At 34.2% G+C, this 22,415-nt stretch overlaps 1 protein-coding gene across 1 annotated transcript; it reads right to left on the minus strand.

Annotated features, from left to right (window-relative positions):
• Positions 1 to 5,503: 5,503 nt before the first annotated feature.
• Positions 5,504 to 20,458, minus strand: LOC123538901 (uncharacterized). The gene is made up of 10 exons (XM_045323310.2): positions 20,205 to 20,458; positions 18,525 to 18,618; positions 17,117 to 17,251; positions 15,490 to 15,543; positions 14,725 to 14,795; positions 13,976 to 14,311; positions 13,417 to 13,545; positions 12,040 to 12,108; positions 9,405 to 9,464; positions 5,504 to 7,864 (listed from the first exon to the last, which is right to left on the minus strand). The coding sequence occupies exons 2-10, from the start codon at positions 18,616 to 18,618 to the stop codon at positions 7,679 to 7,681; spliced, it is 1,134 nt and encodes a 377-aa protein (XP_045179245.2). The 5' UTR covers positions 20,205 to 20,458; the 3' UTR covers positions 5,504 to 7,678.
• Positions 20,459 to 22,415: the final 1,957 nt, after the last annotated feature.

Here is a 22,415-nt window from a genome sequence, read left to right on the forward strand (position 1 = left end):
GATTATCAAATAAGAAACTCAACAGAGGTCCCTTTTTTCAGGAGGCAATTGCGAAGCTGTTACAAATTATTTCTACTTTTCAATGTAATCTGTAGCAAATATGTTAATTGTTTATTTGGAATTATTTTCAGTTTTTACCACCAGAGTAAATTTACAATAATGATTTATGCATGTAATCACGACAGTACATTTTAAACCCATGCTGGTTTATGTTATGACGTCAACGGCGTTCTTACGTTCCCGCGCTACACTGAGACATTTTCAGAGACCTTTTTAAAAAAATTCAAATGCAAATCCAAATACATAATTTTATTATATTTTTACGCTTAGAATATTACCGTACAATTTTGTAAAGATTGAGTGATAAATCTACATTACTACAACATATTAATCATAGTAACAAAGACAAAAATTAGTAAACTTTGTGATGTTGAGAACGTCGAGAGTCTCCATATCGATGCCATTTTGAACTCACGTTCACTTACTTTAGGACGTTGTAACCGGAAGCCACGTCAACCAGCATAGATGGCTTCGATTCCTACCTGATATATCTTTTAAATAGATATATAATTTTCTAATTTTAGTGAGAAATACCTATTTTAAATGTTTGTACTGTAAATTGGAGGCTTAAAACTGAAATGCCTGTGGTTTGAAATTTACCCTAAAATACCCTAAAAAGATCACTGAAACTTGAAGTGCATTTTTATTTTCGTTTTAATTAAGGACGCTCGTTACAGTTTCGTATTTTTTTCTCAATAATAGATTTTGATGAAATGTTTTGTATTAAAAGATCATGTTATGATGTATTGAAAAATGAAACAAAAATACTAGGTCACCAGCTTTGTTTCAATTTAATTTGCCCCTAGATATGGTGCTATTTTAAACATTTTTTCAAAATTTCTGTAATCCTAAAATATATTTCAGTGAAGTACAATAATCAGCATACATTTTATTATCTAACCATTTTTATAACGGAAAACAATATATCTATTTGAAACATGCTCAGAGAAATCAAAAGAACATGATTTTGTAAAGAAAGGAATACTTGTTCAGCAGACCCAGGGGCTATTTTTGCATATTTTGTCAGTTTTAAGTTGGTACTTCTGCTATTTTATCTAGTTTCACATAATAGAATTTAATCAAACTCTGCATATACCTTTGGTTATGTCTACCTAGTCTAAAACAAGAAGAAAATTGATAGGTCACCATATTAGATTTCGCTTAAATCAAATTACAACGAGGTGGGGTGTGGCGGGCATTTATACAACGCAGGTTGGCACGAAATACTCATTCAGTGTTTGAGCAAATGACTTAGAAATGTATATATGAAATTATCAAACGGCAGATTTTTTAATAATCGGATTTTAAGGTGTTTCTGAAGCATTTTGATGGCATAGAACGATGAAAGTTTCCGCCTTTTTTTAACAAAACCTGTAGTTTACGAATGTACGGTACGGGATTAGAAACAGCTGTGACTCGAGGAGCGTTGGTATAAATAACAGACTCCAGTATATGTCGGATTGAAGCAATTTGAACTAAAAGTACTTTAAATGTATATATTCTGTAACCATGGTGATACTTACTCTAACCTTTAGTCAGTATATTATACATTTTGTACAATGAATGCATGCGAACATACAATAATTTGCGAATTTTTGCCGTATGCGACATTAGATAATCACTTCATGGCATGCGCAGAAGACCGCACCAACACTGCAGTGAGCTACATCGAAACCAAATTTGCACGGTGTTGGGGTAAATATTTACCCGTCCGGAAAAACTGTAGCGAGTGCCTTTACTCTCCTTAATTGAAGGATAGAGAAAAACGCAAAAAATAATCAAGTGCTATTTCTTGGATGTCTTACGATAAATTTATGATTCAGACATAGTTAACTGAAATTTTGCAGCACATAACCTTATTCTGAATTCAAGTACCAGTGATAAAATGTTTGGCATTAATAATATCATTTGGAAGCAGTTATCTTTGATGATAAAAGTGTAACCTACATCTTGGTAACGCTAAAATTATTTAAGAAATAAGTTATAGCAAAACGGTCTTTTATCACTATTAATGCACTGAGGGTGGTTAAACGTTGGGGGTAATCAGCCCGAGTGGTATTATTTTGAACGACATACCAGGACCGGAAATGGTAATAAGTCTTGCGGAGGAGTTTACTTTAAATATGCGAAAATGATGCAAAGCAAATAACGAAGAGAAATCTTCGTCTCGAGGGGAATATTCCACTTAATCTGAAAGCACTATTTCTTGGTGCGGCGCTAATTATCACAACGACGTGACGTCATCATAACAACGTTGTAATGAATAAAGCATTTTCGAATCTAATTAGAATATTTAATACATTATATGATGAAATAATTCACTAGTATATCTTGTTGCTATGTGTGAATTATTTAGTTTGAAATTGTCTTACCCTTTATCATTTCAGTTTGCCCTGTGCATTCTTGTTGCGGTATTTAACCCAGTGACTATGATGATTCCACAAGGAGACAGAGACGATTTGATTCGATACTATTTTAATCAAGGGAACACTTGGAAAGAAATATGTGGATTCTTACTCTTTTCACATAATATAGTTGTTAGTCTACATCAAATGAAACGTATCATGAAACGCTTAAAGTTGAAAAGATATAGAAATTCCTCTCCTTTACCAGAAATACTACGCGCGCTAGTAGATTCGTATCAACGAGGCTACTCTAATGCAGGTTACAAAACCTTATGGAGAGTTATTAATTCAACAACTGATGTTCGGGTAAGCCAAGAGACTGTAAGACTTTTAATTGGAATTTTAGACCCAGAAGGAGTTCAACTAAGGTCCCGTAACAGGCTTCGGCGCAGGGCCTACGTTAATCGAGGACCAAACTACTTGATTCATATTGATGGTTATGATAAATTGAAGCCATATGGAATTTGCATTCATGGTGGAATCGATGGGTTCTCAAGACGCTTGCTTTGGCTGGAGGCGAGTTATTCAAATGTGGAATGTCTTAGGTTCTGCTTTCTTCCACTGATACAAAAAGACTTAGACATGTTCCTCAATATCTGGAATCAGCATAGAATTCGCAGCCAAAGGAATGGCGAAATTCCCAGTGGAATACCTAATGTCTTGTATTATCAACCAGCTATGGTGTATTCAATTGATTATTCATTTCCATTGCCATGTGATCTGGAAACACTCGATCGGATACGAGATATGTATACAATCCCGAAACCAACGATCGGTTGCAGTGACGAATTTGTTCAACTAATGGAAGAACTGACCGGTATTGAAAGAACAAATATCCCACAGCCACAGACTGTTGAGAGTGCTGTAAATCTGTTCACAATGATAACCGAAATTCTTAGTACCTATTAATTAACATTTGCAAAGTAGCATACTTGTTTCAAGAGTGTGTATTAGCTTGAAATCTTTATGATTTATGCCATCTGCTGTACTTATATTGTACCTCATAGAATACTTGTAGACAAGTATGGGATTTTTTTCGCTTTTTGCTATTTCTTTTAAGGTTTAAGATCTGGTATTTCCATGAATTAAATAGGTGTATCTAAACAAATGCAGTTACCTTGTTTGTGTTTTCTTTAATAAAAAAAGTGTTGATTTTTGTAAAAATGTATTCATTTGAGCCACAATCTCGAGTTCTATTGTCTTTTGCTGACTTATCTTGTTGTGAAAAGGTAGGCTTTTGTGATTGCCCTTCGTCTGTCTACCACTGCTTGTGGACACAATAAAGACAACATTAATTTTCATGAACAGTATAGCTATGATGTTTTTCTATATGGCTACTGTAAAAAGAAGGAATGGAAAGCTAACAGGGAACAAGAGTGCCAGAATGTCACAATATATGCCCGTCAAAGCAAATTTCTTTACTCTAGCAGCTGTATTTGCAAATGGAATGTTAATTTTGTGGTTATTTAGTAATAATTGTAAGTCTTTTGTTTTTTAAAGTCCACAAAAAAACTCCTTACCAGGTAGATACCTTATGTATAATAAAATACCCCTAAAATTGGAGAGTAACATCTATGTTGTACCAAAGAAAAGTGGTCTTGTTTTTTCCCTAGGGTCAATTATAAAAATGTTACAATATAAGTTATTTATAGTAACAACTAAGGGAAGTTAATCTTTATAAAAAAAAAAAAAAAAAAAAATTGCAAGTCCACACAAAAATCTTTATCAGGTAGAGATTGGTCAAAATACACCTCAAAACTGGATTTAGCATGCTTATTGTACTACAGAAAAGTGGTCTCGATTTCTCCCTACGACTAGTAATGAAAAAGTTACAATAAAAGCTATTTTAAGTAACAACAAAGGGAAGTAATTCTAAAGAAGGGAACTGCGCATGACACTTCGTCTCATGATGGTGTATAATTGTGCCAAGTTACATCAAAATCCCTCCATGCATGAAGAAGAAATGCTTCGGACAAAGTCATTCTTGTATCTGACCTCTGGCCTCTAAGTGTGACCTTGACCTTAGGCCTAGTGATCTGGATCTTGCGCATGACACTCCGTCTCGTGGTGGTGAACATTTGTGCCATGTTATATCAAAATCCCTCTATGCATGAAGAAGAAATGCTCCGGACAAGGTTTTTATTCTTGTATCCTTTGACCTCTAAGTGTGACCTTGACCTTAGACCTAGGGACCTGGTTCTTGCGCAAGACACTCCGCCTCGTGGTGGTAAACATTTGTGCCAAGATATATCAAAATCCCTCCATGCATGAAGAAGATATGCTCCAAAAAATTTTTTAAGAAAATACGATAAAGGGAAATAACTCAAAAAATAGGCAAGGTAGAGTTATTGTTCTGGCACACTGCACTTCCTCCCAATGTGTTCTATCAGTGTATGAAGTTTGAAGAAAATCCCTCCAGTACTTTTGGGGTTATGCTCCGGACAAAATGTTTAAGAAAATATGATAAAGGGAAATAACTCAAAAAATAGGCAAGGTAGAGTTATTGTTCTTGCACATTGCACTTTCTCCCAATGTGTTCTATCAGTGTACGAAGTTTGAAGAAAATCCCTCAAGTACTTTTGGAGTTATGCTCCGGACAAAATGTTTTAAGAAAATATGATAAAGGGGAATAACTCAATAAATAGGCAAGGTAGAGTTATTGTTCTTGCACATTGCACTTCCTCCCAATGTGTTCTATCAGTGTATGAAGTTTGTAGAAAATCACTCTAGTACTTTTGGAGTTATGCTCCGGACAAAATTTTTTAAGAAAATATGATAAAGGGAAATAACTCAAAAAATAGGCAAGGTAGAGTTATTGTTCTTGCACACTGTACTTTCTCCCAATGTGTTCTATCAGTGTATGAAGTTTGAAGAAAATCCCTCCAGTACTTTTGGAGTTATGCTCCGGACAAAGATTGTTGCGGACGCACAGACGGACGGACGGAGAGCCTTTCTAATATCCCCTTCGCCTTTGGCAGGGGGATAAATAACTGCTTGTAAAACGTAAATGCCCATTTAGTTAAAGCAAAAGATTAATACATGGAGGGAGATAATTTAATGCAAAATCATACAGAGTTATACTTTTTTTGCAATTTCAGTTCCTCTCAACAAGCTATATCATCATTATGTTAAGATACAACATTGTAACTTCAATACTTTTCAAGTTATGATCCAGACAAAATTCTAACATAAAAGAAAGATAATTCAACAATGGAATCGTCTAGAGTTATAGTTCTTCAGCACTGCACTTCCCTCAACAAGCTCTATCAATGTGTGAAGTTACAAACATAGTAGCTTTAATAGTTTTATGATAATGCTCTGCAGAAGAGTTTTACACAATGGGAGATAATTCCAAAATAGGACCATGCAGAGTTATAGTTCTTTGTCATTGCACTTTCCCTCAAAAAGCTCTATCATTGTGTGAAGTTATAACAAAGTAGCTTCAATACATTTAGAGTTATGCTCCAGACACGACTGAAGCTCATAAACACTCTGTTTGCCTGGACAGACGGACAGTGCGATTTTAATATGCCCACCTTCGGGGCATAAAAACATTTTATTTTTAAAAAATATTTTATTTAGGCTTAAGAACTCAAAACTTTTATTAGATGATATTATTCAGCAAAATGCCATAAAATGATTTAGGGTTGGGGCAAATAAATAGGGGAGGTCAGGTTACCAGAACCACAATATTAACTTGTTTCCACAATTTGTAATTCTTGTATAAATGAGCATTTTCAAGCAAAACTGAAAGTTTAGCAAAACATACAGATGAAGCATACTATACATGTTACACGTCATAAAACTGTTATTCTGTGATAAACCAACACAAAACTCAAAATGGTTTGTTTTTATTTTCTGTTAGTATAGGTTCATTGGTATAGTGAAGTTTAAACATATCATAAGATATAACGATAAAATCAAGAGGTCTATAACATAGACTTGTAATCATTTACTCAAACTTGTGATTACAACGGACATACATATTATTATGTCTCATTTAGAAGCAGTAAAGCAAAACTTTAAACAGAAACAATGAAATAAAAATGTCAAAAGTAACATTAAAGAAAATGTACGCAAAGGATCAAAATTAAAATGGAGGTTATTCACCCACCACATTGCAATCAGAGTATAAATGAAATCAGAAAGGTAATTAAAACAAGAGGGCCATAATGGCCCTAAATCGCTCACCTGTCTCATAACTCTGTCTTCAAAAGAAAACAATGGGCTGTGAATTTGGTTTAATAGCATATTTGCCCTCTACATGTAACTTCAGGAGGCAAAATGAAAAGTGGGTCATTCGATAAGATTCAAGGTCAACAAAGGTCAAAGTTCAATTTAGTATGCAAAAATGTACATGTGGTCCAAATTTGAAGGTTGTAGGTAAAAAAAAGAAAAGTATGTCAGTAGGTCATGATAAAAGTTCAACAAAGATAAAAGTTCATGTGTGGTCATGATATAAACAAGTTTTGTAAAAGTCTACAAGGCACTAATATATGTCAAGTATCTAAGCTCTAGGTCCTCTGGTGTACTTTTAGGGGAAAGAAATTCCTATATAAATCAAGTGACCCCTGGGGCGGGATCAGCTTGATGCTAGGCGTCATAATTTTGAACAAATTTTGTAGAGGTTCACTAGACAATAATACATGTAAAATATCTAAGCTCTAGGCCTTCTGGTTTATTTTTTAAAACTTTTTGAAGATTTTCCTGTAGAATTCTATCTAAAATCAAGTGACCCCAAGGGCGGGGTCAATTTTCACGCCGGGCCAGTTTTCAGAAAGGACAAATTATGCCAATACAAGTTAAGTGCAAGCTACGTGACAGATGAGCTAAAAAAATATTAAAACAATCTTCAGATGCAGTTAACATTTTCTTCAATTAATCTTCAAATGAAGTAAAACATTAAAACATAGTACATACAATATTCTAAAAACAAGAAGATACATATATTGGTAAAACCGATGGATCCTCGCGGAGGATACTGACATACAAATGTGACATTCTTAAAATGAGTTAACAACATAAATTTGTGAAAAACTGAACAGGAAAACCCACTTAATATACAAGTCTCCTCCTCTTTATAATAAAGCATCATACCAAATTATGTAATCAAAATTTAATATTGTTTCTGAAAGGCGTGCCTACATCTGTTCAAACAACTAAAAGTATGACTCTGTCATCTACAACTGATAAACTATGAACAAAGTTAGTCTTTAAGCAGTCACACAACTTATTTTGTCTACAGTCTGTCTGCACATTGGGCATCTCTGGTCATTTTCACTGATGTAGACAGCACAAGGATGGCACAAAGGATGGCCACACGGAATAACCACTGTATCCTTTTTTCTGTCATAACAAATAGGACATGTGGAAGATTCTGCTGGCAGTCTGAGGGTCACCTGGCAAAAGATATGAAAAATAGAGATACTGTTACTAATAAAGTGTTTTGAGCAAATTGTTAAAACAACTATGATGTGGGCAAGAGGTATTTAAATTTGTCATTATCATATGTGTGACCCTGACCTTTGAGATATATTCCTGTAGTAAAGATTGGTGACTCTATGTCAAATAGTTTTGGTGCTAGGTGTGACACAACATTTAAATGACCATTTTTACACTGAATGAATCTGAGACGGAAACTCCAGGTGCACATCTGAACATGCTGAACAACATTCCTATAAAGCTTGGTAACTGTGATAAAGTACTTTTGGAACTGTGCAAGACAAAACATTCATTGATGGAACGACAGATGGAAGGAGAGACTGACGGCCAGTCTGACAGACCAAGGAAATTCCACATACCCCAATAGTGGGGACAGAGAATATATAATGATCACCTTGGCCTATACGCTTTTGACCAAAACATCTAAAAATAAGATCATTTACTTGTGCTAATTTAACCTCCAAGTTTAAAGGGTTATTGTTTTCTTGAGTGAGCAGAAAAACAGTGTGACAACCACGACAATGAACAAGAGCTGTCTGATGACAGCACGCTCGACTATTCGAAGAATTGATTGAAGAATGGGGTCAAAATATTTCCACGGATATTCAGACAAAAGAAATAAATAGATTAGACAAACAATGTTCCTGTATCACTTTGATTTCGATAAGTCTTGCACTAAATGAAAATATATAAGCCGATTTCAAAGTCCAAAATGGACCATAATTCAGTCAAAATAGTTATGCACTCTTGCCTACAGATGTAAATCACAATGATAAGCAAGTGTTCAAAGTTTAAAAGCCATATGTCAAACAGTTTTGACAAAACATGGACTTGTATGAAAACAGAACCAATTTCAAAGTCCAAAAAGGGCTATAATTCAGCCAAAATAGATGACAGAGTTAATATGTTCTCTTTCCTACAGATAGAGACTATTATACTAAACAAGTGATAAAAGTTTCAAAGCCATATGTCAAACACTTTACAAAAAATATGAACTGGTACGAAAAACTTAACCAAGATTTCTAAGTCAAAGGGGGATATATTTCAGCCAAAATCCTTGATGGAGTTATGTACTCTTGCCTATAACTGGACATGGTGATGGTAAACAGGTGTTGAAAGTTTCAAAGCTTAATCTCAAAAGACTTTGTCAAAATATGAACTGGTAGGAAATATTAACCCAAATTTCTAAGTCAAAAGGGGCCATAATTCAGCCAAAATCCTTGATGGAGTTATGTGCTCTTGCCTATAACTGGCTGTGATGATGGTAAACAAGTGTTGAAAGTTTCAAAGCTTTATCTCAAAAGACTTTGTCAAAATGTGGACTGGTACGAAAAACTTAACCAAGGTGTGACGCCGACGCCGTGGTGAGTAGGATAGCTCTTCTTATTCTTCGAATAGTCGAGCTAAAAATGACAGATGTTAATAGACTTAAGTGATCTGTATGTGAAATCTCATCCAGGCCCATTAATGCTCAAATACATGCGAAACTGTACTTACTGTTGGTGTACCAGTGTCCCTTTGCATCACTGTAGGAATGGCATTATTTTGGGAAGCTCCCTGAAATCATCAAAAACATTAAGGTTCAAAAGACTTGCATAAAAGACATATTAGGAGTTTGGCCCTTTAAGTACAATTAATGCTCAATGTGAACATGGGGTGTGTCCCCACTTGTATACTTGTCACAAATGAGAGGCAATAATCCAAATATTACCAGATATAACGGGGTAGAGCCTCAATAAACATTTTATATTCATATATGACTGTGTGGTTCAGGTAACCTGACTAACCTTTTCACCACCAACTTTTTATAGATTTTTGAGGGAAAAAATAGGCTGGAATGAAAATAATCAAGACAGTTTTGCCCCTATGAGATGATTGTAAAATGACTGGTAAAACTCCAGTTGTTCAAAGGCAAAATGCGGAAAAAAATGAGGTTGAAGATAAAAACAAAAGGCCGAAAATTTTTAGCTATATATAAATAAATTTATGTATTTCTTATTAGAAAATATTAATTAGATAAACATAATTATATAAAGGCTCTTCTAGTCAAAACATTTTATATGCATGGCATTCCATCTGCTGTAACTGACTGAAATTTGAATATGGAATGCTGTTTAGAATTTTCAGTTTTTTAATCTATTAGACTGTATTTTAGCTCAGACACCAGGGAACAAAGTGTTCAGTTGTGAGCTCTTGTGGTCAACAGCTGTCCATTATCCAGTGCCGCCCCTCGTGTGCCTGCAGTTTGCTTCTAATGGCTAAACTCCTAAACTACTTTGCATATTTTGATCTGACTTAAAAGGTATGCTCCTTCAATAGTCTCTTGTCAGACTTGCTTAACAAAAATGAACTCCATGCAGAAGTATGGTTTAATAAGTAAACTATATTACAAATACAACTTAAGTGGCACTGAAGAACTTCAGTGAGGACAAGATTTGAACCTTGTTCCACTACTAAAGACCAGCCTGGTGTAATATGCAACAACAAAATGTCACCAAGAATTGCATAATTGCATAAATTAGTGTCAGTGTGCATATGTTATATCACTGTGACCAGTTACAACTTATGTCTGTTACAAGAAAAAAAAAACACTTACCAATCCTATTTTTAAACCAATGTTACCTGAACTGCACATATCATTTTTTTAGCGTAAGCCAAGTATACTTTTTGAATTATGAGCATAAAAATCAACAAGAACTGTCAGTAAGACAGCAAAGTTCGACTATTCAAACAACAACCTATGGGGGAAAATGCATGTGTATATAAGTTGAAACAAAACTCTTTTAACTGAAGGTTATGGTGTATAGGATAAGGAATATAGAACAGAAATAACACCATACCTTCACACTATTGTTTAAGCAAAGGTTATACTATTATAAAAGTACTGGAATATGCAATTCAGTCTAAAACTGGGGTGAGAAAAGCACATGTCTCCCACAACTGCCCCCAATGAATAGTATCTACATTCTCCTGATGGTTTAAAATTGTAGATCAAATTAGATGCCGACAAGGTGCAACCACTTATCCAAGGGCCATAAATCAAAAGTGCCTTTGTGGCTTTGGCTAGTTATTGAACTTGGCTAAGGTGTAATGGCCTAACATTTTGTCCTAGTTTGGTGAAGATCGGATGAGAAATGTTCAACTTTCGGAGCGGACAAGAGTAAACAGGCAGATTTTTCGTTAATCAAAAGGCCGTAACTACAAAACATCTACACTGATTTTGCTAATTATCGAATTTGTCCGAGGCCTTAATGTCAAACACATTTTGTAAAAGTTAGATGAAAATTGGACAAAAATTGTCCAACTCAGAGTGCGAACAAGGGCGAAAAGGCAGATTTTTGGTAATTCAAGAGCCATAACTCCAATAAGCCTGAACCGATTTGGCTAGTTATTGAACTTGGCCTAGGTCTTATGGTCAAACACATTTTGTTTAAGTCTGGTGAAGATCATATGAGAAATGTTTGACTTAGAGAGCCGACAGATGTAAAAAGGCATATATTTTGGTAATTCAAGGGCCATAACTTCAAAAAGCCTGAACCGACTTTGCTAATTATCAAAGTTGGCCGAGGTCTTCTGGTCAAAAACATTTTGTAAAAGTTTGGTGAAAATCGGATGAAAATGGTTTGACTTAGAGTGCGGACAATAGTGAAAAGGCCGATTTTTGGTAGTTCAAGGGCCGTAACTTCAATATGTCCAGATAAATTCGGATAGTTATCGAACTTGGCCTAGGTCTTATGGTCAAACACAACAACCCACACAACTGTGTGGTGGGAGATATAATTTATACATACTGATGAATTAAAGAGACCTGAAATATGTTATATGGAAACAAAGCCAAGCATAAAAGATTTTTTCCCACTGAGGAAAACAGGCATGACTGAAGAAATGTTATGAATGAAATGTAATGCCTATCTAACCTTATGTCAAAGAATTTAAACTTTTGGTGCAATACAACATTATCTCATTTAGCATTACAAAATTGATGTACAGTTAAAGCTGTATACAAAGACCACATGCACAACATGGAAAGATTATGACTATAATGATAATTATAAGTAGCAAATAAAGAGGGGATATAATTCTGTCATTTTGCAATACAGAGTTATGTAAATTTAGTATAAGTTACACTTACATTTGGTGTATCAGCACTCACAAAGTTTGGTAAACTGGATGAAGAAGGCATGGGAAGTGTTTCCAAAACCTGCAAGCAAATGATCATTAAGTTAAGTATATTTCTTTAAAAAATGACTTCAATTCTGAAAAACAATCATCATTTTTGTTTTGGTACTCTTTTCTATAACAATATCAAATAATCAAATATATGTAACACACATTTTTAACCAAGGGCAATAATTCAAACAATATAGTAAAACTCTGACAGAACACACATAAAATATCAGAAGTCTAGCTATTCTTTATGGATTCAGAAAAGTAATTTTTCAAAGTTTCTTATAATAAGCCTATACATGAAGTAAGTACTTGTCACACACAGGGGCAAAGTAACTGTTTTAGCAAAAGTGTTTCAGTGCTTACGAGAAATAATTCTACTAATATGCAGGTACGAGTTATGGACTTGGCTAATGACTATAAAGGCATGTGTTAAGTTTCAGTTGAATACAATTGATGGAAAACTCCTTTAAACATGAAAAGAGGGCTAAAATACAGATCAGTTATGGGTGACCTTACAGAATGACCCTAAATATACGATCTAAATTCAATATCTTATGTAGTATTGCAGATAAGAAGATGCAAGTAATGCCAGGATTTGTTTAAGTACAAAATGTGCATAATTCTTCAAAAATGCAGTCAGAGTTATAGGACTTTGCCAGTGTCCTAGTATAATGACCCCAAGGACATGTTTGAGTCCATTGCAGTATTCCTTTGATACTTGTTTACTAACATGAACCCAAGGTGCAGAAAGGAGCTGACCACTTTATCTTTAAATGCACTGTGGCCCTGTTGGACTTAAAGCATTGATATAGAAAATGAGAAAGATCACTTACAACCCCTAATATCTACAAAGTTCATTGACATATTGCTTTATATTTGGCACATGTGTTAACTAACATGACCCCAATAAATAAACAGGATAAGACAACTCTTGCAAGCATTTACTCAGAATTATTGCTCTTTTTTCACCAAGAATATGCACTGATTACTGATCAATTTATGTTAAGGTTTGCTTACCAGCCAACATTTCTTCAAAGTCCATTGACATATTGCTTTGATAGTTTGCACCTTTGTTTATCAACATGACCCTAATATATTTATATATATATACAGAAGAAAGCAACTCTAACAAGCATTTTTTAGGATTATGACCCTTTTTTTCACTTAAAAGATTGTTGTATTACTTAGAACTTTACAGATATGAACAATTTCCCTAAGATAGCTAATATTATACTATATGACAGCTCTTGTTAAAGTTGTTTTCAAGACTTCTTTGAACCATAACTACCAGCATGGTTGTTTTATTTATTAGCCAGAGTTTTGCTAAAAAAAGACATACCTGCAAATTAAGTATCTCATCTTCTTGAATATTTGCTGTCTGGTGATTTCCTGTTTTGGGAAACGTAAAGGCTGGTAATTCAAAATCAGAGTCAGAACTGCTGTCTGTGTTAATCATCAGGAGTGATTCCTAAAAGTAAATAATCATTACATAAACAAGGATGTTTTTTTAAAAGCCTAGTACCAATTTATATGCACCAACAAAAATGGTCATAACTCTAACAAGGAATATTAAATAAAAATATGTTGCGCTGACAGAAATTTCTACATTCATTTCAGAAATAATATATAGCAAAACAGTGCTTTTTCACTATTTGAATTGTTTAATCTGTTAAATTGACCTTTGACTTAAAGACATTTAAAGTTAACTGATTTCTTGCTAGCCAATCTCCAATTTGGGCAAGGAGAAGTGTGTTGAGATCAACTTATCTAAGAATGTGATCTCTAACATTATTTCACATTAAACGAAATGCTGGTACAATTGTTATTATTGCAATTTCAGACAAAAGCTTCAATAGAAAGAATATATCTAGAGGTAACCGTAAATAAAATCTGCTTACCTGTTTTGTTTGAAGATAGATGCTTGGTTTGGAGAGGTCATTTGCATAACTTTCTAGTGTCATTTCTGGGTCTAACGCCTCTCCTTTGAAGTTTCCAACTGAAAATGTGAACTTTTTCTCATGCCCAAGTGGGCTCCGCTTTTCAGGGAAGAAGATTTCCTTCAGGCGTACCAGCAGAGCTGACATTGTCTGAGATGGGTCTAATTTGGTGATTCTAGGTCCAGAAGCGGGATGCTCTCTAGTAGCTTTAATTAGCTTGTATTTTTGTTCTCGATATGAATAGTGCATCCACCCTACATTTACCGAAAGCAGCTTCTGTTTTTGTTTGCCAGATGCCTAAAATGCACATTTATCATTCAAGTACAACAGATAATACTGTTCAAAACCTAAAAAGCTGGCTAGATATTTTTAAATGGTCACATCAACACTTATTTTTTGAAAGCATCCAAGATCAAAGAAGCATAAAGCTGTGCTTCAACAAAAATCAGTACATGTGTATAATGAAAATGAGATAAAAACTGCAAATTCAATATATTGAAAGTTTTGACAAGTGAAATAGTAGGCTTTTACAAGTTAAAAAGAGTCACATTAAAAAAAATTAACAGTCAAGCAACTTTACTGCCCAGTGGCAGACTTGTGTAATCTTAAGTTGATTTTTATAAATGTTCTTAACTGGATAAATTTGTACTCTTCAGAATCATCATAATACCATGCATGTTTTTATCAAATTTTAACACCAAAGTACTTACTGAAGGCTTGTCACCTCTCCTCCCTTTATCTCTTAATGTTTCCATAAGTTTTAATACTTTCACATTTGTATCTGCAAAAAGAATGTTAAGATTTAATCACAATGTTTACTGCTTTTAGATAGGACCTGACAGAACATTGTCTTTTCCTCTTTCTAATACTTTTTAACATAGTGATCACTTATGCCATTAATAACCTAATATTCCAATACAAAACACCTTTGACATAATTAATACATAAAAAGCACATAATTTCTGCAATACTGTCAGTCCTAGGGGCTATCATATGTGAGACACTCTAGGGAGAGCAAACACCTTCAAGGAAAAGAGGCTTCCTACTAAAATTGCCATTTATGAAAGTTTAAAATTTGACCACAGATTACTGCTTCATAAAGGAGGTCTTAACTTCATTAGGACAAACAAATTACACTGGTAGCAACAGGAAACATGAAAGCTATTTTTAAATCCAATCTAGTGTAAAAGCAAAGAATATAAATTATGTTGTTCCCAATACAATCAAACTTGTATGGTATGTGACCATGTTAAGCTCTTGGTAAAAGGCATTATAGTCACATGAATATTTCAAAGTATAGAGATAATCAGAATAAAGAGCACATAGTTAATTTTACTGTTAACAAACCTTTTCTTAGCATAAATAGGCAGTAAAAGATTATTTTTATAATGAAAAAAAAAAAAAAGAAATTTACTTAATTACAGCTTTCTTTCAGTAACATAACTCATTCTACAAAATCCTGTCAGAAATATTACCATTTTCATTTTCATCAAGGTTCCTCTTCTTCATGTTCTTAGGCTCTTCCTCTGCTGTAAAAAGATATTCAAGAACCTGGTCAATTAATATTACATAAAGGTGTTCCTAACAAGGGGAGAAACAGCAATTGAGTTTAGAATTGTCTTTGCTTCAAAATTAACTCATACAGGTGTTGCAAGGGTTCCCTTAAGCAAATGTCTAGAAGGAACAAAAGCAACAACAAACATATTGAAAATGATATAGATTTAACAAGAGCATCGCAAGATGCCTGAAGATATCTGTGATAGTTAATGTTTCGCTGATATATTTCCTTTTAAGTGTTGTTAGCTGTATGACCTATTTAAATGAGACCTTAACCTTGAAGCAAGCCATCCAAAACATGGGCTCTGCAAGTCCTCCTGATGTAGTGAACATTTCTACCAAGTATCGTTGAAATCCTTCCACATGGTCAAGAGTTACAGAGCGGGCAAGAAACTGCTAATATTAAACCTTTTACCCCTAAGTGTTACCTTGACCTTGAAGCGGTCTGCCTGTTGTCTTGATGTGATGAACATTTCTGCCAATTGTTTTTGAAATGCTTATAGGGGTTCAAGAGTTACAGAGTTGACATGAATTTGCTAATGGTTAACTCTGATCCCCAAGTGTGACCTTGACCATAAAGCCAGCCAAAGAAACATGCATTCTGCAAATCTTCTTGATATGATCAGCATTTCTACCAAGTCTCCTTGAAATGCTTCAAGGGGTTTAGTGTGTTAACTGTCTCACCTTAAAAAACCTGTAAAACTTATTGAAAAACAAGGGTGCAAAACTCACAAATGCACCCATCAAGAGCTTTATGTTGTCAATGATGTAAAACCATATTGTAATAAATATAAACAACATGCTGTAAATCAAACACTGTAATTCAATCAATAAAAAAATCTATATCAGTCCACAAAAACACTTATTCGATGCAGAGTAGCTTGAAATACAACTAAAACTTGGATGTATCACAAATGTACCACAAAAAAGCAGTCTTGATTATTCCCTAAGTTCATGAATAGAGAAGTTACAATTTAAGCTATTTAAAGAAACAAATTAGGGAAGTAATTCTAGAAAGGATGCCTTCTCATAGTGGTGATAATTTGTGCCAAATTACTTCAAAATCCCTACATGCAGAAAGTAGAAATGGTCCAAAAATGTCATATTCTAAATTAAGTAATGTAACAATGAAAATGACATCAGTACCTATATATATATACAGTATTGAAAATAGCGTAACTTTGTCAAAACGAGAGATATCAACCTGAAATTTTATGAAATCTATAATTTTCATGCAACCTTTGAGCTGTACAATTTTCACTACATTGCATTTTTTTACCTGGAGGGCCCTTTTGCTGTGATTCATGGTCAAATAAATGTAATTAATATTTACTTTTTTTGGAGCAATCTAATATAGTGATGCCATTAACTTAACATTTTCTACAAAACAGCATTGTTGAAATTATAAAAGATATAATTAAGCAAACCACTGCAATAATTTTACTGGTAAGCATTCACTTCATAGCTGTGAGCAAATTATTCAGCCATAAAAGATAGTGCTGAACAGACACAGATTTGTATTAATAATAATATTTAACATCTTACCTGTCCATTCTTTCCCTTCTTCCAAAGCCATCAAACACGTATCTTGTGGCAAAGTTTGAAAGTATTCTTCGTCAACCTCAGTGCCGTCTTCCAGCAACACAAACCTCAAACTTGTGATACCAAACTTCTCTGTACCTGCAATATCAATTTATTTACATGTAAATAAATACCATTGTTTTAAATTCATCTGAAATTGCATAAACTACTGAAACATAGGAAAATGTAACATCACGCCAAGTTTATAATTAATGGAAAGTTCAAAGGATTATCCTGGGAAATCCAGGTGCCATCCCAACAAACTCCAAGTATGACCTTAACCTTCTAGATATTTGTCATAGTGCAGATTTAGGCCCAAAGTTTTACTGAAAATAAATAAAAATAAAGATAGTACAAATTAAAAAATATATATAATAAATAAATAAAATCAGATAAAATTGAAATGCAGCTTTTATATGATAATTTTTAACATTCTTAGATATCAAATTTTTTAAGAAATAATAAGTTTGTAACTGTGGTTTATCAAAAGAATAACCTGGGGTTTGAGTTCTTATGTGTAAGGGTTATTCTACTGATAAATCACACCTACACACTTATTACTTCAATTCTAAAATGGCAATTTTCAAACAGCGGTGCTTGAAAACTGGAACTCTTTAGTAACAAGAGGGTCATGATGACCCTTGATCGCTCACCAGAATAATATGAGCTACATGTTTCAAATGTCAAACTGATGATTTTTAGAAAATGTAACTCCTGAGGCCGGGCCAATTTTACGCTGGGGATCATGATTTGAACAAAGTTTGTAGAAGTCTACTAGGAAATGTTACATATCAAATATCTAAGATCTAGGCCTTCTGGTTTATTTTTAGAAAATTTATGAAGATTTCCCTATGTACTATGAAGTAACCCCTGGGCCTGGGTCAATTTGACCCTGGGGGGGGGGGGGGGTCAAGATTTGAAAAAACTTTTGTAGAGGTCCACTAGGCAATGCTACATGTCAAATATCTAATTTTACCCTGGGGATCATGATTTGAACAAAGTTTGTAGAAGTCTACTAGGAAATGTTACATATCAAATATCTAAGCTCTAGGCCTTCTGGTTTATTTTTAGAAAATTTTGAAGATTTTTCTATCTACAATCAAGTAACCCCATGGGGCGGGGTCAATTTGACCCTGGGGATCATGATTTGAATAAATTTTGTAGAAGTCTACTAGGCAATGCTACTGTCAAATATCTAAGATCTAGGCCTTCTGGTTTATTTTTAGAAAATTTTTAAAGATTTTTCCATGTTAAATCAAGTATCTCCTTTTCAAACACTAAATCTGTTCATTTATAGTTAAGAAAAACCTGTAAACTCAATGATAATCTGTATCCCACTTTCTTAGGCTACACATTAATGGTGAGCACTCACATTTTTCTTTCAGCATCTCTATGTTTGAAGCAACTACGCCCACTCTTCTCTGTCCATGGCATATCTTCAAAACCTTTCTGGATTCCTCTTCCATCTACAAAGTAAAGGTTGAAATGCACCCATATGGGTTATAATGTGCAGTACAGTGACAGGTCCACTAAACCACAGGAATACGCCACCTGCTATGTTTTTAAAAATGAAATTTGGAAAAAAAAACATGCAATCATACAAAAATAGAATATTGTCTCTATATATTATTTTTATATGGTCTGATATTCTTTTTTAAATTTCATTTTACAAACATTTAAAACCAATTTCGGGCTTATGACATAAAAACTAATATTTCTTGAAAAATAACAAAGATACTTCTTTCAAAATTGATCAATTTATTAAGCATTAAATATGATACAAATTGAAATTAATATAATTTGGTTGCCTTCAGTGTTGTTAGAATTATTTCCCTTTTTCATATTTTTATGAGCCATACCTCTTGAAGTCGATAAAAATTACGTTCAAATGCAAAGTTTAAAACAGAAAAAGCATCAATGGTTTTCTATATGATGCTCTAAATTGTTGCGCCAATACACAGATGTAGATCTATAAATATTACTATATTTTCACTTTAAATATCATAGAATTATATGAAGTAAATCCTGAGAGAGAAAATACCAAGGTCCCTCCCGGGATTCGAGCCCCGGACCTTGTGATCTGAAGGTGGACACTCAACCGCGTTGCTAAAGGGTTTACCCAACCTACAAGCACTACAAATGTAACCTGTAAAGAAAATGTTGAAATATCTGCACCAGAAACTAAGTACTAACCCCAAATACATAGAATATATGTATTAGCACACTAGTTTGGAGCAACAGAAACCTTTTCTATTTTAAATCTTGTATTTAAACATAATTTCTAAGGACTTCAAATATTATGCATCATACAAATCTGTAAAAGGGAAATAATTCTAACCAAACTATAAAGCTTAATAAATTCACCAAATTTGAAAGAAATATCTGAGGCTTTTTTTATTGTTCAAGAAATATTTTTATGTCGTAAGCCGATCAGGCAATCCATCCATCGACGACAAAGATATGGACCGGACACGAAAATTGCGGACAGACTGACAGACCGACGGACTGACAGACGGTTCAAAAACTATATGCCTCCCTTCGGGGGCATAAAAACATCATCCCATGAAAGAACGCTATGCCTATGGGCAAAGCTAACAGTAACTTAATGAAAAAAGTTTTATCAATATCGAAAAATATATTCAAACGTACGATAGAAATTACCGTACCCGTTTTAATTTTAAAGTCTGTTCGTAATATACATATGGCGTAAAAATTTCTAAGGGGAGTAAGTAGTACAATACAATATAATTTCTAAGGGGAGTAACTAGAAACATACCCTAAATATTTTGATTCGTGGCGCATAGAAAATGCCAAACATATACGATTTTTTAGGTGGGGGAGGGGTGGACAGAAATTTAAGGTTATTGTTATTGAAAAAGAAAGTGAATCGTTTTCCCTTTTTAAATTGGGCCTCGCTATGTACTTAATCATATTCTAAAAATTACATATTTTATATTGAATAAAGAGGTACGATGATTTATACAGCACGTGAAATAAAAAACAGCAAGACAGATGCAGCAAATTCAATATACTAAATTAAATATTCACTTACGCCTGAACAAATTACGGCCCCAGTGTCACAAGTGCAATGTTGTTGCAAAGTTGTCCCGCGATGTAGAGTTACTTAGATTATAACGGCATTCTGTAAAAACAGATGTCGATATAACCCAATCATGTCGCCAGGAGGCGATCCTTTTCCTCGTCAAGACCTGTTCCATTATATCTACATGTTATAAAGAACAGTTTTGTATTAAAAAAACTTCTGGTATATTGCTTAAACATAACAACATTAAGGATCAAAATAATTGGAAAAGCAGAAACATTAATGCATAAAGTAGAAAAAATAATTTATGAGATACCGTGTTTAAAGTGGACAAACCACAAACAAAAAGACGATTTCAAACCACATTAACTCAACATTCGGGTGCCCAATTAACGTTTCCATAACATGATGACATATCTTTTGTCAACATGACGTGGTATATAGAGGCTTGTCGTCGTAATTTTGACGACTTGTGTTGTTCAAGTCGATGGGGGTACATACAAGCTTCCGTAGAAATCACCTATCACGCAACACCCGGAGCAAATACTACGTCGATGACGTTAACAAAACGTTATATTACAAGTTCCCTGTTCACTTTTTCAACATATTCCCCGGCTATGTTTACACATTTCCGGTGTCTGTTGATCCATTTCTGGAATGTTTCCATGTACCACACTTTGTCAAGAGCAGAAAAGTTCTGTGTGTGGTTTGTATAAGGTCAGAGGTCGACTCAAAGCGGATGCTCTAACAACTCGAATCCGAGGACACTGAAGCCGTGTTGATGACGCTCTATAAAAGAAGCGTCCGAAAGCAGATCTGGACCGTATTATTCTACATCAGGATAATGCACCGGCTAACAGAGTGGCATCAACACTGCTTGAGATCAGTGTCCTCGAATTCGAGTTGTTAGAGCATCCGCCCTACAGTCCTGATCTGACCCCCATGGAATTCCATACTTTTCCGGAACCCAAAGCCGAGTTACGCGGCCAACGCTTTGAGTCGACCATTGACCTTATGCAAACCTCACAGAGAAATTTATCTTGCATAAGACCACAGTTATTTTTACTATATGTTCTATATAGACATTGGACACTATTGCAATTTTGCATGCATTCCAAACACCCCAAAATACCTGAACACAACAGAATAAACATAGGGTTGACCGGCTCTTTTTTTTTAACCATTTTGAACAAAATCACATGCGTAATATGAAGAATACTCTCTAGATGGCCGCAAACAGGCAAAACTACCTATCAAAAAGTCATGTTATGCATATTCTGACATTCTCATTCTGTCAAATTGTATATGTACATTCTATTTTATTTCTCGTTTATTCAATTACGCCATTTACTGCAGGTCTTTCACTCAAAACACCATCAAACAGAGGAACCATTTTCCGCGTAACCACTTCATTATTGTTGTCAACCAATGGCAAATAACTGTGATCTTGTGCCTATTTCTACTCTTGACAAAGAGTGGTACATAGAAATATTCCAGAAATGGATCAGCAAACATCGGATGTGTAAACACTAGCGGGTATTATGTTGAAAAGGTGAACAGGGGATTTGTAATGTAACGTTTTGTCGATGTCGTATTTCCTCCGGATGTTGCGTGATAGGTGATTTCTATACATCCGTTTACGGATTCATGTTTATTGTAATCTTTTGTTTCTTATACATTTATGTTTCGAAATATTTAATATTGTTCTGCTTGTTTCTTTCTTTAAAATAACCGTATTATGAAAATTCTTTTCGTGTTAAAACTGGAATTACTAGATACGCTTTGAAAGACATGTAAAGTGCTTGCTGATTTTTCCCCTTTTTTGCTTCATCATTTACATTATCTGGTACATTCTTTACTACCATGTATCCCTTATATGTTCTGATAGATATTTAATGTAAAGATGGTTGTTTTTGTAAGCTAGTATATGGATCAGATGACAGGCTGAGTTTATTCGTTTCCCAAAGATAACACAGACAAAATCGGTTGACATTTTGTTCAATATGTGTGCATCGTCTACTTCAAAAGGCTCCATGTTGTTATATTGTCAGAATTATGTCATATAATTCAAGAGATGCTTTAAACAATAGCTGAGCAAAACACTGTTAAGAAATAAGATGTTTTCTAATCTACGTAACTTCTGAGTGTTTCATTTTGTTGTAGCGATTCAGTTAACAGAAGTAATGTAATGCTACATTAATTTGTTCATGAAAGCGAAAC

Source organism: Mercenaria mercenaria, chromosome 2, assembly GCF_021730395.1.
Source record: "Mercenaria mercenaria strain notata chromosome 2, MADL_Memer_1, whole genome shotgun sequence".
NCBI lineage: Eukaryota > Metazoa > Mollusca > Bivalvia > Venerida > Veneridae > Mercenaria > Mercenaria mercenaria.

Bases quoted from the DNA above. Each gene is read 5' to 3' on its own strand.
- LOC123538901 (XM_045323310.2), bottom strand. From the start codon at position 18,618: ATGGAAGAGGAATCCAGAAAGGTTTTGAAGATATGCCATGGACAGAGA. The intron at 15,544-17,116 runs GTAAGATGTTAA...ATCTTTTTACAG, and splicing joins AGAAGGGAAAGAATGGACAG to CAGAGGAAGAGCCTAAGAAC. The intron at 12,109-13,416 runs GTATGTCTTTTT...ATTTGCTTGCAG, and splicing joins ATGAGATACTTAATTTGCAG to GTTTTGGAAACACTTCCCAT.